Source organism: Primulina eburnea, chromosome 13, assembly GCF_022965805.1.
Source record: "Primulina eburnea isolate SZY01 chromosome 13, ASM2296580v1, whole genome shotgun sequence".
Taxonomy (NCBI): Eukaryota; Viridiplantae; Streptophyta; class Magnoliopsida; order Lamiales; family Gesneriaceae; genus Primulina; species Primulina eburnea.
The window spans coordinates 16,720,097-16,738,362 of record NC_133113.1 but is presented as its reverse complement, the minus strand read 5'-3'; the positions used below and the strand labels follow the sequence as shown (position 1 = coordinate 16,738,362).

At 37.4% G+C, this 18,266-nt stretch overlaps 1 protein-coding gene across 1 annotated transcript; it reads left to right on the top strand.

Moving 5' to 3' along the window:
• The first annotated feature begins 11,650 nt into the window (after positions 1–11,650).
• Positions 11,651–12,310, top strand: LOC140810323 (uncharacterized). The gene has a single exon (XM_073168199.1). The coding sequence runs from the start codon at positions 11,651–11,653 to the stop codon at positions 12,308–12,310; it is 660 nt and encodes a 219-aa protein (XP_073024300.1).
• The last annotated feature ends 5,956 nt before the right edge of the window (positions 12,311–18,266 follow it).

Genomic DNA, 18,266 nt, shown 5'->3' with positions numbered 1-18,266 from the left:
GTCGCAACTGTACCCAACCTCGCCACCTGATGACTCTCCTGGAGCCGGTAAACGAGTCAAAGCACAGCCCTAGCATATAGAGCCTCAGTGTTGTCCCGGGTCGTAAGGACTAATGGTGTACAATCATAACCACGGACTTATCCTCTCGATGAATGATAACCACTTGGAAAGTCCGAGGGAGGGTTGTTCGGTATAATCATCATATGACTACCCATCTGCATGTTTGGACATCTCCATGCCCTTACCAAGAAACGCAGTACACAACATCACAGATGCTAGTCTCAAGCTCAAGCGACCTTTATCCATGTTTTAGGCGGCTGAATCGACTAGGAACGAATTTAGATCATACAGTATTTACAAATGAGTTTCAACATCGAATTACGATTCATTTGTATTAAAGTATGATCAAGGTCTTTATCTATGTTAGATAACATGGGTATACAGATAAAGAATTAACAAACCATGAAATAATGAATTATATTAAAATAAAGATTGTTTATTACACTTGAGTCAACAAAATCCCTAGTCAACAGTTGACTTGTAGGGCATCTACTCTAACAATCTCCCACTTGCCCTAGAGCCAACTACCCATAAACTTTAATCCCATTGCTTCGCGATGCTTCTCAAACAATGGTCCTGGCAAGGGCTTCGTAAGTGGATCGGCAACGTTATCTGCAGAGGGGACTCTTTCGACTGATATGTCTCCCCTTCCCACAATCTCCCGGATGATGTGGAATTTCCTCAGTACATGTTTGGATCGCTGATGAGACCTTGGTTCCTTTGCTTGCGCAACGGCACCAGTGTTGTCGCAGTACACCGGGACTGGATCAACTCCATTAGGAATAACGCCCAACTCTTGGACAAAATTCCTCATCCAAACTGCCTCTTTCGCTGCAGCAGATGCAGCAATGTACTCAGCTTCAGTGGTGGAATCCGCAACGGTGTCTTGCTTGGAACTTTTCCAAGAGACAGCCGCACCATTAAGCATGAATACAAAACCAGAGGTCGATTTCGAATCATCTACATCACATTGGAAGCTAGAATCAGTATAGCCTTCCAATTTTAATTCTCCACCCCCATAGACCATGAACAAGTTCTTAGTCCTTCTCAAGTACTTAAGAATATCTTTCACGGCCTTCCAATGCATTGGACCAGGGTTCGCCTGATATCTGCTTGTAACACTCAAAGCGTAAGCAACATCAGGACGTGTCGATATCATACCATACATGATACTACCAATGGCTGACGCATATGGAATACGTGTCATCATCTCTATCTCTTCATCAGTTTTGGGACACATAGCTTTAGATAGAGTAATACCATGACACATTGGTAAGTATCCTCTCTTGGACTCTTCCATAGAGAATCGTTTTATAATGGTATCGATATATGTGGCTTGGGTGAGCCCCAACATCCTTTTTTATCTATCTCTATAGATTTGTATTCCTAATACATAGGATGCTTCACCCATGTCCTTCATGGAGAATTTACTGGCTAACCATACTTTAGTTGATTGCAGTAATCCTATATCATTCCCAATGAGCAGGATATCATCAACATAAAGTACAAGGAATGTCACTGCACTCCCACTAACTTTCTTGTACACACATGGTTCCTCAGGATTCTTAGCAAAACCAAACTCTTTGATAGTGCTGTCAAATCTGAGGTTCCAACTCCTTGATGCCTGCTTGAGACCATATATTGATCTCTGAAGTTTGCATACCTTATGCTCACTTCCTACTGATGTGTATCCCTCAGGTTGAGACATATAAATTTCTTCTTTGATGTCTCCATTGAGGAATGCAGTCTTTACATCCATTTGCCATATCTCATAGTCATACCATGCTGCTATGGCTAGTAGTATTCTAATGGACTTAAACATAGCTACTGGTGAAAAAGTTTCCTCATAGTCAATTCCTTGCCTTTGAGTATAACCTTTTGCAACCAGTCTTGCTTTGAAGGTCACTACCTTCCCATCCGCCCCAAGCTTTCTTTTGTAGATCCATTTGCATCCTATGGGAACGATTCCCTCAGGTGGATCCACTAATGTCCAGACTTGGTTTGAATACATAGAGTCCATTTCTGACTGCATGGCTTCAAGCCATTTGGTTGAATCAGTATCAGATAATGCTTCTTTGAAGTTCATTGGATCACATCCAACACAAGACTCATCATGGTCTTGTTCATGAAGAAGCGTATATCTTTCAGGTGGTCTAATAACCCTATCAGACCTTCTAGAAGCTTGTACTTCAACTACTAGTTCTTGGGAAATGGGTTCAACTTCTATAGTTGATGGAGTATCTTGAATTTCTTCAAGTTCTATCATCTTGCCTTTTCTATCTAATAGAAATTCCTTTTCCAAAAAAATGGCATTTCTTGAAACAAACACTTTTGCTTCATTTGGATGATAGAAATAATATCCAACAGAATTCTTTGGATATCCTACAAAGTAGCACAAAATGGATCTACTATCTAATTTGTCTCCCACTGTCTGCTCACATAAGCAGGACATCCCCATATTCTCAAGTAAGAATACTTGGGAGGTTTCCCCATCCATATCTCATATGGTGTTTTATCCACTGCTTTAGTATGGACATTATTCAACAACATTGCCGCAGTTTCAAGCGCAAAACCCCAAAACATTGTAGGCAATTCAGTGAATCCCATCATAGATCGAACCATGTCCATCAATGTTCGATTACGACGTTCAGAAACACCATTCAATTGTGGTGTTGCTGGTGGAGTCCACTGTGAGAGAATCCCATTCTCTTTTAGATAACCCAAAAATTCAGCACTCAAGTATTCTCCACCTCGATCAGATCGAAGTGCCTTAATACTTCTTTCTAGCTGATTTTCTACTTCAGATCTGAACTCTTTGAACCTTTCAAATGCTTCAGATTTATGTTTCATCAAATAAACATACGCATACCTCGAATGGTCATCAGTAAAGGTAATGAAGTAGGAATGCCCAAATTTTGTGCTAACACTTAGCGGGCCACAAACGTCTGTATGGATCAAATCCAATAGACCATGTGCACGTTCTACTTTTCCATTGAATGGAGTCTTAGTCATTTTTCCTTTTAGACAGGACTCACAAGTAGGTAGAGAATTTATGTCTGACAAGTCAAACATGCCTTCTCCCACTAGCTTGTGCATCCTTCTTTGAGAAATATGACCTAGTCTAGCGTGCCACATTTGTGCGGGATTTGGATTTTCTATTTTTCTTTTGTTTGTTGTTGTTTTCGTATGCGCTTGGACATTGTTTAAAGGAATCTCTTTCAATTTTAACTTATAGAGATCATTTGTTAATTCTCCAGTTCCAATCAAACATTCATTCTTGTATAAATTGCAAACACCTTTAGCAAAAACACAAGAATAACCATCCCTATCAAGCATAGAAATAGAAATAATGTTTTTAACCAATTCAGGAACAAATAAAACATCTCTCAAAAATAACTTAAAATTATTGTCCAAAATTAAAGTAATGTCTCCAATGGCAGTAGCAGCAACCCTTGCTCCATTTCCTAGTCTTAGAAAGGTCTCACCATCTCTAAGCCTCTTGCTTCTTCCCATCACCTGCAAATCATTGCATAGATGAGAACCACATCCGGTATCCAATACCCAAGAAGAGGAATTAATAGAAACATTAACTTCAATATAAAACATACCATGGCCAGAACGCTTCTGGGCAAGATACTCCGCGCAATTACGCCTCCAGTGTCCAGGCTTGTTGCAGTGGAAACAGATTTGTTCTGACTTGTCAGGATTTGTGGGCCCCGGATTAGGTTTCTTGTATGGCTTTTTGTTAGGCTTGTTCTTCTTTGGAGGGGCAGAACGCTTCTTGCCTTTGTATGGGGCTCCCTTTTTCGTGCCGGACGAAGAACCCACTAGAAAAACATGCTTATCCTTTTTGATTGTGGCCTCATAACTAGTAAGCATATTGACCAACTCTTCAAGGGTGGCCTCAAGCTTATTCATATTAAAGTTAACCACAAATCCATCGAACGAAGAGGGCAGAGACAGCAAGAGAATATCAGTCGAGAGCTCGCTAGGGATAACCAAGTCGAGTCCCACCAACTTCTCGATGAGCCCAATCATCCTAACACCATGCTCATGGACCGAAGCCCCATCTCGCAAGCGTGTAGTCATGAGTTCTTTAACAATAGCATATCTCTCTGAACGAGTTTGTACAGCATACAATTCTTTCAGATGGAAGTGAATGTCAGCAGCATTCGCAGCCTCCTCGAACCGCTTCTGCAGTTCATTCGACATAGAAGCCAACATGTAGCTCTTAGCTTGAATGTCATGGTCCCACCATTTTTCAAGCTCAGCCAATTTAGTCGGAGTGACATTTGATGGTGCTTCCTTCGGTGGCTTCTTATCAAGCACATACAGAATCTTTTCCGAGTTCAGAACAATCTTTAAATTTCGAAACCAGTCATTATAGTTAGGGCCAGTCAATTTGTTTTGATCGAGAATGATTGAAAGAGGGTTACGAGTAGACATCGTATATATACTGAAAATGAAAACAGATAAATGTTACTGATAATTTTAAAATAATTCTAAGATATAAAATATGGATTTCATTTTATAAATTACCCTCCCACTATTTTGACATTTCCACCACCCTCTGATGAAAAAGGGAAATCGTATTTCCTTAGTAGGCACGTAGAGCCCAATTAACCAATTATAATCCCGAATAATATCAGCCAATTATAATTTCTAAAAGGTAGAGTCCAATTGCATCCCTATGCAACCTCCGCGTGTTTTGCCTCACGTTTAATAAGGACCCAATAATATGACGCCGTTTATTTTCACGTGTCAAACCAACCCATCAATATTGAATTGTAGTGGACGGTCGCCATGAGTTCCTCCAATAATATGAGCCGAAGTCATGGGAGTTCCACTCAATTCACATCATATGTCCGGTGGAAGTCACAGCTTTCCGGCGTACAGGCCTCCCCAATAATATGAGCCAGACACTGTCCGCGGGTAGCGATCAACATGCAACCACGGTTGATGGAAGGCAAGGAAAAATTAAACTCTTTTAATTTTTACTTTTTCGGTTTGATATAAATTTTGAATCTTATTCAAAATGAGGGATTTTATTTTCAAAAATTGTCTCATCATTTAAATTTAAAAACGCGTGCCACGAGTTTATATGTTTGCCGGATTCATGCAACTATATTATATAATAATATACATACATGCATACTACTATATATCACATATATCATAATATGACATTCAACAATAAATAAGGATGATCGATTGCCAACACTAATAGATCCATGTGAGCCATACATGGATCCAGGTCCAAACCTAGGTGAATGCAGGGATGCAAATGCAACTTATTACAAAAGCTTCCAATATTTTACATGTCTTCATCTTGATCATCGGGCCCACCATCTTCCAGTCTTGATCTCCCACTATTTCTAATTATTACATTTGAATAGCCATGGCACATAAGGGATACATCTCATGGGGGTGGGAACGGGCCATAAACCAGGCCCACTTTAATAATATCAAATATTATAAAATTGAATAAAAAACAGTAAAATATCCTAACATACACCTAACACATTGGTCAAGGCTCTCGATCATCCTTCATGCATTTAATATCAAATATTAACATCAATTAATTAAACAATTTAGTTAATTGATAAATCATATATCTAATAATTTTATCACTAACCACCACAATTATTAAAGAATTTAATAAATTAAATAAACTCTTTTATTTAATTTCCAATTAAATCAATAATAATTGATTTCTTATAAAACTCATTTTTACCATAAATAATTAAAATCATATTCTAATTATTTATTTTACAAGAAAATTATTAATTTTCCAAAAATTAATTTTCCAAAATAAAAATTGAATCAATTTCAAAAATATCAATTTTCCCCATAATTTTGAAAAATCAGAAAATTGCACCCCGGGCCCAAACAATTCAAGCCCATCAATTTTGCACGCTTCCCGAGACGATCCCGGGTCGTCGCCCCCGCTGCCCGCCCGCTGCCCGAACGTTTCGGGCAGAGGCAGCAACCTGTGCGCGCAACGCCGCGCGCAGCGTGCGGACGCTCCGCACGCTGCGCCGCGTTGTGCGCCGCGCGGGGCGGCGCACAGCGTGCGGACGTTCCGCACGCTGCGCGTCCCTGCGCGCAGGGCGCTGCGCGCTGCGCGCGCAGCCCTGCGCGGGGTCTGCCCGGAACAGTTCCGGGCAGATCGCGAAAAATATTTTTTTTTTTGTTTTTCCGAAAAATTTAATTTTTATGGTGCATCAATATTTCTGAAAATTTTCTTGTGTGGTTAGAAACAAATTATTCAATATAATTTAAATCATACGATTTAGAAAACCTGGCTCTGATACCACTGTTGGATCCGGTTTTCTACACGCCCAAACGCAGCGGAAGATTTAAAATTTTTATTTTATTTTGAAAAACAAAATAATATTGCTTTAGGCGCGCGTATGATTTATCAAAACATTCATAGGGAGTAAATCATTATACCTTTGGTGAATTAATTCACGTGGCTCCAACTATTCCGGGGTTAGCGGAGATAGCTCTTGATGATTCCGTACGAACTTTCTTCAAAGAAATCCTTCTATCAAGTCCACGACTAGATAGTGTGTTCCTCTTTCAAATTGTACTAGAGAATGAGAAAGAGATTTTGCGTAGGAGAGAAAATAATTGAGAGACGACACAATTTTCTTTTTTTTTTAAAACAAGTGGCCGATTTCCCCTTTTAGAATGAGTGGAGTCTCACGTAATTTTTGTTTGGTGGCTAGGGTTTAGATGGTTAAATGTGTTATTTATAATAAATTAAACCCTAATTACATAATTAACATTAATGGGCTTGATTTAATTAATTGGGCTAGTCCAACTAGTTTAATTAATTTAATTAAAGCCCATTAAAACTTTAATTATTTATTATGTTGGACTTGTACTCCTACAAGCCCATTAAACATAATACACACCACATTTAATTTATTAATTAATCAACTCAACTTTTGAGCTTAATAAATTAAATACATTATAAATTCAACATTTGAATTTATTATTTAAATTATGAATTCAACTACTTGAATTTACACCACCTCCAAAATTTAATATTTAATAAACCCAACATTTGAGTTTAATAAATTAAATTCTCAAATTTTATAAATTCAACTCTTTGAATTTATTCTCTCAAAATTTAATTATCATAAATTCAACTCCTTGAATTTACTATATAATATAAATTCAACTTTTGAATTTATTCTCTCAACGGGAACAAACAATCCATTACTTGTGTGACCCTCAATGGTTCAGGGATACAGCTAGCCGTGGGTTCACAACTCTTTGTGATTCAGGACAGAATCCTTTATTCGGGCTTACCCTAGTTAGCCCCATTCTTTCTATCAACACCTTGATCAAGAATTTCTGAACTCATTTCTGATAGCACCCATCGGATCATGGTAAGAGCGTCTAGTAGCATCGCCCCATGATCCCCTAGGTATCACTGATAGTGCCTGCAAGAACCAGTCGATTATGATTAACGTACAGTACGGTCCCTTCATCTCATATATCCCGATCGAATCTGCAACCATTGGTTCATCGAGGGTTGCATATTAATTCGATAACTATGTGATAACTATAATAGTGGCATCGCGTGTACTATTTGGAGAACTCCTTCTCCAACGTACATCTCGTACTCTGGCCAGAGATTCCATGCACTATTATTTCATTAGATCACATAGGATATCCACACCCGTAGGTGAGCGGTGAATCCCCGACTACAATACACTGGCTCCTATATGTGTTGCAACTGTACCCAACCTCGCCACCTGATGACTCTCCTGGAGCCGGTAAACGAGTCAAAGCACAGCCCTAGCATATAGAGCCTCAGTGTTGTCCCGGGTCGTAAGGACTAATGGTGTACAATCATAACCACGGACTTATCCTCTCGATGAATGATAACCACTTGGAAAGTCCGAGGGAGGGTTGTTCGGTATAATCATCATATGACTACCCATCTGCATGTTTGGACATCTCCATGCCCTTACCAAGAAACGCAGTACACAACATCACAGATGCTAGTCTCAAGCTCAAGCGACCTTTATCCATGTTTTAGGCGGCTGAATCGACTAGGAACGAATTTAGATCATACAGTATTTACAAACGAGTTTCAACATCGAATTACGATTCATTTGTATTAAAGTATGATCAAGGTCTTTATCTATGTTAGATAACATGGGTATACAGATAAAGAATTAACAAACCATGAAATAATGAATTATATTAAAATAAAGATTGTTTATTACACTTGAGTCAATAAAATCCCTAGTCAACAGTTGACTTGTAGGGCATCTACTCTAACAAGTAGCTCAGTACGAGGCTGAGTTTCACCGCTTAATCCACTATGCCCCTCAATTCATGGAAGACGAGCCAAGGAAGACGAGAAAGTTCGTTGAAGGGTTAAAATTAGAGATCTGTTGGTCAACGCTATCCTCTGAAGTAACTGATTATAATATCGCAGTCAACCAGGCTCTACAAGTGGAATCGGAAATCAAAACACTCCTTAAGAGAGAAGAAGAAGAAAAAAGATCGCGTAACCCCAATTTCCCTGAAAATAACCAAAAGAAGAGGAGATATGGAAACGAGATTCAGCAAGGCAAGAAAGAAGGACCATCAAAACAAAATTTTCAAGGAGGAACTAACAAGCAAAGATGTGGATACTGTAGGTTAGCTAATCACAACGAAGACAAATGCTGGAGAAAGAATGAGAAATGCTTGGTTTGTGGAAGCGATCAACACCGTATTCAAGAATGTCCACAAAAATCTCGGCCTTTACCAGCTCCGACTGCTCAAAAGCGGAAGATTCCAGCCAGAGTTTTTGCCCTCACAGGAAATGAAGACGATATCGATCCCACTGCTGTAGTTGAAGGGACAATTTTTCTTCTTTCAAAAACTGGAAAAGTTTTATTTGATCCTGGAGCAACACACTCCTTTGTTTCTAGCACTTTTGTTCACCATCTAGAGACACCATCTGTAAAGCTACCATATATCCTGGAAGTTAGTTCACCAATGGGAGATAAGTTACTTAGTGAAGTTCTTTACAAAGCCTGTCCTCTAGAAATTGATGGAGAAACATATATGGCCGATTTAATTGAGCTCCCTAGTCAAGGTTATGATGTCATATTAGGGATGGATTGGTTGTTTAGACATCAGGCACAATTAGATTGTTACTCCAAAAAGGTAAAACTCTCAAATTTGGGAAACAGAAAATTTGGAAACCACAAGGAGGAGTCTTTCCCCATAACATCAATATTTGCCAAAGAAGCCCAGACTATAATTAAAAAAGGAGGGAAAGGATTTCTAGCATATTTGATCAACAAGCCACATGATCAACTTAAGGTATCTGAAATCTCTGTTGTTCACAACTTTCCCGAAGTTTTTCCGGAAGAAATAAATTCCTTGCCCCCGCAAAGAGAGGTTGAGTTCTCCATCGAGCTATCACCCGGAGCTATGCCCAAGTCCAAGACCCCATACCGAATGGCACCTGCAGAATTAAAAGAATTGAAGATCCAATTACAAGAGCTTGTTGACAGAAAATACATACAACCCAGCACATCACCTTGGGGAGCCCCGGTGTTATTTGTGAAAAAGAAAGATGGCACCTTAAGACTATGCATCGATTATCGAGATCTAAATAATGTCACTGTAAAGAACAAATATCCACTACCGCGTATTGACGAACTATTCGATGCTCTTCAAGGATCCAAAGTTTATTCGAAGTTGGACCTAAGGCAAGGATACTATCAACTGCGGATCCGACAAGAGGATATACCCAAGACTGCTTTTAACACTCGGTATGGTCACTACGAATTTTTAGTGATGCCGTTCGGATTGACAAATGCGCCAGCTGCTTTCATGGATTTGATGCACCGAGTCTTCCAACCCTATTTAGACAAATTCGTAGTCATTTTCATTGACGACATCCTTGTTTACTCCAAAAGCAAGGAAGAGCATGCACATCATCTTAGGACAGTTCTCCAAACACTAAAGGAAAATCAGTTGTATGCTAAGCTCAGCAAATGTGAGTTCTGGTTTGATAAGGTGACATTCTTGGGCCATATAATTTCCGGGAATGGTCTTGAAGTAGATCCTACTAAGATAGATGCAATAATGCAGTGGAAGCAACCATGCAATGTAACTGAAGTTCGAAGCTTTCTTGGCCTAGCAGGATATTATCGAAGATTCATCCAAGACTTTGCAAAAATTTCAGCTCCACTAACCCAACTTACTCGCAAAGATAATTTGTTCCAATGGAACCAAAGGTGTGAAGAAAGCTTTCAGGAATTAAAAAAGATGCTTACTAGCGCCCCAGTCTTAACCTTACCAGAAGGAACAGAAGGGTTCACGGTTTTCACAGATGCTTCCAAAGAAGGATTGGGCTGTGTATTGATGCAAAATGGGAAGGTCGTTGCCTATGCTTCAAGGAAGTTAAAGATTCATGAGAATAACTATCCGACTCATGATTTGGAGTTGGGTGCAATAGTTTTTGCCCTAGCAAAATGGCGGCACTATTTATACAGTGCGACCTTTGACATCTATACTGACCACAAGAGTTTGAAGTATTTATTTACTCAAAAGGAGTTAAATATGAGGCAACGTCGGTGGATGGAATTCCTAGAAGATTATGATTGCTCTATACTATACCATCCAGGGAAGGCCAACGTGGTGGCAGATGCTTTGAGTAGAGCCAGTATAGCCCATCTTAGAGGAAGAGAAACTAACCAAGTCAAGTCAAAAAACTTGTTACACATACTTTCACGTGGTCATCTAGCAGGACTAAGAGTCGAACCGGAATTCAACACCAGAATCAAGCAAAGTCAGGACATTGATCCCGATGTAATTAAGCTGAAAGAGATCAAAGGAGGGCAAGATTCTGATTTCATCACCAACCCTCAGGGTATATTTTGCTATCGTAAACGAATTTGTGTACCCGTCTCATTAAAAGAGGATGTTTTGGAAGAAGCTCATAGGTCTCGATTCACCAACCATCCCGGAGGAGCCAAAATGTACCAAGACTTGAAACAAAACTTTTGGTGGAAAGGCATGAAACGAGATGTTGCAGATTTCGTAAAAAAATGCCTTACATGTCAATTGGTGAAGGCAGAACATCAGACCATCAGGACTTTTACAACCTCTCCCCATTCCTGAGTGGAAATGGGATCATGTAACCATGGATTTTGTGTTAGGTTTACCTCTTATGAAAGGAGGCTTTGATAGTATCTGGGTTGTGGTGGACCGGTTAACAAAATCCGCTCACTTCATTCCAGTGAGTAGTAAATATGGAGTGGAAAAACTTGCTGGTCTCTACCAAAAAGAAATCATTCGTTTGCATGGGATACCCTCAACAATTGTTTCAGACCGAGATCCAAAATTTACCTCCAGATTGTGGAAGAAGCTTCAGGAATGCCTTGGGACAAAGTTGAATTTCAGCACATCATCTCACCCTGAGACAGACGGACAATCTGAAAGAACTATCCAGACCTTGGAAGATATGCTCCGCACCTGTATTTTAGATTTTGGAGACAGTTGGGGAAATCATCTACCCCTTATATAATTTTCATATAATAATAGCTACCAGGCTACAATTCAAATGGCTCCTTATGAAGCTTTATATGGGAGAAAATGTCGTTCCCCTCTGAACTGGGATCTTGAAGAATGGCGGTGCACCAAAGATGGGAAAACTCGTTCCATAGCACCAGATATTATACAAGAGGCAATTGATAAAGTACAAGTCATTAAGCAAAGGATACAATCAGCTCAAAGTCGACAAAAGAGCTATGCCGACAAAAGAAGAAAGGACTTAGTATTTGCTGTGGGAGATCAAGTACTCCTCAAAATATCTCCCAGAAAAGGAATCCGAAGGGCAGGAAAAAAGGGAAAGTTACAACCTCGATTCATAGGTCCCTTTGAAATTATGAAAAGAATAGGACCTGCAGCCTACCAACTCCAGCTACCTAAGACAATGTCTGGAATACATAATGTGTTTCATGTATCCCAATTAAGAAAATGCTTCACTGACTCAACACCCATAGAGGACCCTGCACAGTTAACCCTAGAAGGAGATTTGACATACGTAGAACAACCTGTTCGGATACTCGACCAAAGAATCAAAGAACTTCGCAATAAACAAGTTCAACTCGTCAAAGTACTCTGGAGGAACCAAAACATTGAGGAAGCCACTTGGGAGAAAGAAGAGGATATTAGGCAACACTACCCAGAGCTATTCGAATCTGGAGACCAGATTCTTTGAAGGTGGGGAGATTGTAGCACCCCATAACTTAAAGGGTATATGATATATTATATTTTATTACTAAAATTTATTAATTATTATATAATTAAATATTTATATATATAATAAAATAAAATGAATAACTAATATATTATTTATATACATTCACACATGCATACATACCTACATACCATCATCATAGTTGCTTAACTAACACACCACCTCCCTTCTTGCCCAACCGGTGATCAAGATTTGTTCATCATAGATTGGAGATAAGGCTTGATCATTGCCTATAAAATGAACCCTTCACTTCAGGAATTTCAAGAGTTCTCAGCCTGAATTTTCGAGTTTAAGGAGTGGGTCTAGTATAGGGTGGAGTGGTGAGAGTTTATAGCTCAAAAAGTAGAGAAAATGGGCCAAAAATATCTTTATATACCCAAAACCTTTCCAAATATTCTATAAAAATTCCACAACACTCTCACAATACCCAAAAACATTTCACAAAAAGAGGTGTCGAAAAATCATCAACCAATTTTTCGTTAAAATTCATAAATCGCTACTGTCCGGGAAGGGAATAGTGCCAGAAAACTCGTTTTTCAGGTACTGTTTTCGCACCCATATTTCGTACTTTTCTTGACCATATTTCACCTTAGTTTAAATACGAAAGTTGTTCATTGCATGTCATACTTCTCATTCATGTCTTTGGTTTCCCGGAATCGGCCTCGGAAATAGTGTTTTCCGGCAGCCGAAGTCGGGGTGTGAGTTTTACTAGTTTTTCCTTTTCTGGCACGTTTCGGCTAAGAATTTCAGAAAACTTATAACATAAGAGTTGTAGGAAATCAAATTTTACGTCTTCTGGAAAAAGGGTGGCCGCGCGTGGTGGCCGGAAGACGGCCACGCGCCGCCGGAACCGGCGCGTGTACCACACGCGCCGGCGAAAAATGAAAATTATATTTTTCGAAGCATGCTCTATATGATTCTAGGCTACTGTACAAGTTTCGTAATTTTTGGATGAGTATTGCATTTACTGTGAATTTTTAAAGAGAAATACTATGATTTTCGGATATGATATACTATCTATAGGATCATATAAACCTTTGTATAAATGTTCATAGCCTTCAATACTTAAAAATATATCATTAGAAGTAGCTATGAAGTTTTATAATTTTTCGACTCACAAGTTAATTATTATGATTTTTGTGAGTTATATATTAAATGTTATATATATCGATTAATGATAAAATAATTTCAAATATTGCCTATTTTGAATTTTTCAGTTATTATTATATTTAGAGTTGTTATAGGAAATATTGTAATTTTTGGAGTCAAATATTAATTATTGTAAATTTTAAAGATAGTTTTGACTATTAGAAAATAATTAAATAAATAAATAAAATAATTTTTATGAACTTTTAGTCAATAAATAAATTTTATAAAGTTAGATTCTTTATTATTTAGGGATAATCTATATCCAAAAGTGTTTACTATACTAATGATAATCACATTGGTCAATAGGATTGACTTGAACTTGGAACTCTCCCTCTCATCTATAGTAAGTCTCAAGGTGAGGAAATTCCTTATCGTTCTTCCTATATAGCCTTTGGCATTTGGCCTGGAAATTATGATATGATTTATATTCTTTAACGATATTCACTACGGATTATTGATTTCTTACGCATATGCATAAATTTTGTATCTTTGAATCGCGTTGATGCATATGAAATATGTCCCATTCTGAATGTCTTTTTTTTATCTTACTAACTCCTTATTCATGCCGGTACTACCGTTCTGAAATGAGTGAATGCTTCATTCTCAGTGTAATATCATTCATACTAGATGTGATTTTTATCAAGCTTCTACTGAATGAGGTTTTGGTTAATCATCGAATAAATGAATGAATGACTGAATGATAAGGTGATTGACCAAAACAGAGCCTTGGACAACGGACTTTGGTCTGGAGATTGAGTCCATTGAACAACGTGACTTTGGTCCGGGTTTATTAGTTCACTTGGCTCGTTATTCTTTACTGCCATTATTTTGGCGTACTCATATAACCGAATGTTGATTCTTTTGTCTATTGTATCATTCTTTCAAATTTGAGTATCATATTCACCTTTATTTAATTCTCACTAAGTCCTTAAAGACTTAACCTCTCTATTTTTCTTTATCTATTGTAATTTCCAGAGCCAGGTAACCAGGATTTGGATAAAGAGAGAAATATCGATGTATGATCCGCCAGTTGTTGTCTGGAATAAATTGCTGGAAAGCATAATAATTCATTTAGTCTATGAGTCAGTTTGTTAGAAATGTTTATGTCATTATCACTCTTACCATCTATGTTGTTTGGACATGTAAAACTTTATCGTAATTTACTAGTATTTTACGTCTCGCTTCCGCTAATAAAGTTCTTTGATAGTTCTTATTACTGTCTGTGATACTTCTAAAGAGACATAAATCTCTTATGAGGTATTATTAGGGAGTGTGGCATTCCTTGAGGTCTAGTTTCAAGATAGGGTGCCACAGTACCACATCCTCCGAGAGATTGTGGAAACAGGAGAAGTGTCGATTGACAAAGTCGGCTCCGCAAATAATGTTGCTGATCCACTAACTAAGCCTTTACCTGGACCATTATTCGAGAATCATCCCGAATCGATGGGTTTGAAGCATATCGGTAGTTGGCTCTAGTGCAAGTGGGAGATTGTTAGAGTAGGTGACCGTTGATCCGAATGTTGGTCGAGCGTTCACAATGAAACTCTATGTATAAAAAATCTTTATTTTAATAATATTTGAAATTATTGTTTTGGCACATCTTTATCTGTACACTCATGCTAGTTACATGGATAAAGTCATTGAATATATAAATAGTAGAAATAATATGAGATGCTCATATGACGAGGATCATGAAACTCATATTTGGAATACTGTATATTCTAAATAGTTCCTAGTCGATTCAGCCGCCGCTAAGAAGGATATAGGTCGCTCGAGTTTGAGACTAGTATCTGCGATGTGAGTATCATGTTTCATTGGTAGGGGACATTGTGATGTCCAAGCATGCAGATAGGTGCTCCTGGTAGAGTGCACTGAACAACCCTCCATATAGGACTTTCCAAGTGGTTCCCACTTATCGAGTGGAAACGTGCTAGTTTAAGTTTTTACACCATTAGTCCGTATGACCCGGGACAACATTGAGACTATATGCTAGCATTGCTCTTCGACTTTTTTACCGACTCTCATGGGGTCATCAGGTGGCAAGGTTAGATGGCTTGTTGAAACATATAGGAGTCGATGCATTGTAGTCGGGGATTTACCGCTTACCTTCGGGTATGGATATCCTATGTGATCTCATGTATATGCAGTATGAAATCTCTGATCAGAGTATGGTGGTAATTATGAAAGAGGTTTAATAGATTACACCATCTATGCAACTACGACATGACACATAGTATAGATTCTTTGACAGCTCTGGATATACCAATATTTGTCGAATCGGTCGGGATATATGATATGAAGGGACCGTACTGCATGCTAACCATAATTGAATGGTTCTTGCAGGCACTATCATTTGATACCTAGGGAATAATGTAAGCGATGTTGCTAGGAGTTTAACATGATTGTTTGGTATTATCAACTTGAGTTCTGACGTTCTTATTATCAAGGAGTTGATAAGTAAGAATGGAGCAATTAGGGTATGCTCATATAAGGACATGTTTAGTCCCGAATCACATGGAGATGTGAACCCACGGCTAGTTGTATCAATGAATCATTGAGGGCCACACAAGTACTAACTTTCTAGATCCCGTTGAGAAGTAAAAATATTTTAATGTGTTGAACGGCTTATAAAGGAGTTTATAAGCGTAAATTAAAATAGAAATATGACTTCTATAAAGAGAATGTAACTTTTAATTTATGTAAGTGTTACTAAATTAAAAGTTGACCAAACAAATAATCTATTTGGAAATTGTGATTTTCATAAACATTATTATGAACTAAATTAAATTAATTCAAATTTTGAATTAATTAAACACTAGTGGACCTAGTAGAGTCCAAATAATTAAATTAATTCAAGTGTTGAATTAATTAAACAACATTGGGCCTTGTAGAGCCCAACTAGAAATAATTATTAAACTAATGGGCTTGACTAAAATCAAGTAAAGTTTAAATGGTCTCAAATGTGTTTGAGACATTTAAATAAAAGTCTATAGGCCTTGTAATTGTTACAAGTTCAAGTAGAAAGCATGCAAGGGAGGTGAAGGGTTGGAGGCAATTTTTTCAATATCCAAGGCATGTCATGCACATGCTCACTTTAACTTTTTCATACACCAAGAACAACTTTCCTCCCTCTCTCCTCAAGTGAAAATGGCAGAAATTTTGTAGCTTTATCTCCTCCATTTTTGCTTCTTCAATTGTTGAAGATTGCACTTTCTTCTCAAAGAAAAATCCTCTAATTTTTCTAGTGCAAAATTAGAGGAGATCTTCCTTATTAGTGTTAGGCTTAATTTTTGAGGAAGGTGTGCTCTTGGAAGTTTGAAGATTAGTATTTCCATTGAAGAGCTTTGTTGTTTGACAACTAAGTTGGATCCATAATCAATCTTTTAAGATTTATAGGAATATTTTATAAAACACTCTATGAATGTCATTTTGTGTTTTATTGTATTTGCTACACACTTTAGTGTTTAGGGTGCTCTGTTCTTGTATGAAAATAATTTTTTGAAACTTCCGTTGCACAAGCAAGCGCCTTAAACGATCCCCTTTCAGGTTTAAGCTTGGAGAGATTTGGTTAATTTTTCAATTTTATGTATTTATGTAGACATGGTTTCGTCCATTGCATTAAAAAAATGTTTAGTAGAATTTTAAAATGAGCAGACGTCATAGTTTGTATTAGAGCAAGGTCCTTTATAGTGTTGTGCCACCGGCAACTTCTGTAGCTCAGTCTTCAAGCCTCAAGTCTGTAAGTTTGTATGATTTTAAATGTTTTGAAATTTTTAATGCCATCATCTGTTTATAGTACATGTTTAAATGTTTTTATTTATTGGGGATTAAATGTTTTAAAAACTAGATTGGATTGCATATTGGTTACGTTGGAATTGGACATGTTTAAGAAATTCGGTTATTGGGCATTAGGAAAAGGCTGAAAATAATTTGACTAGATTGATTTATGGACTTTTGTATTGATATTCTACTCTTTTGCGTCATTGGTTAATCATGAAGATTCTCAATGCTTTCGGGACATGTAGATTTTCTAAGAAAATACTGACGATTCATGGATATTAATTAAGTTAATTTCTTGAGAACTACATATAAGGAATAATGATTCGAAGAATAGGTCAGCCTTTAGAATGATGAAAATGGAAACATGGGATTTTAAGTTTCGATGGAAAGGTAAGATTGGTTATGAGAATTGATTTTGTGTTTAATAGAATTAAAATTATTGAACTTTATGTTACGATAAACCTATAAAGTGGAATTAGAAATGCCATGAAATTATGAGTTAATTGTGGAATTCTCGAAATTTAGGACCAATTGGACAATTTTCAATGAAATTAGGAATCTACTTTGCAATTGTTAAGAAATTCGGAGACTAGTTTAGCAATAAGTGAGAATTGAATAGTCTAAATGATATGAATTTTCGATGATTTAGGCTTGAAAGGATATTTAGATCATTGAAATATCTTGGTTATAATGTTATAAGGAATGTTAATCGAGAGCATTATAAGATGAATCAATATTGGGCTCGAAAATTTAAGTGGTAGTGGAATAATGTTGTGGCAAATTAAGAATTTTGAGTGATAGCAATTTAAGGTAAAGTTGATCAATTGTTAAGTTATAGGATTAGACATTAAGTTAACATATTTTTGGGAACTTAAGGTTCGATGTAGTATAAGTTTTAATCATGATCTTCAGAGTTAAAATTATATATTTGTCAGAGTAAATTTTTTTTTTTAGAAAGTTGGGTATGATTAGTAGTTAGGTTACTCGA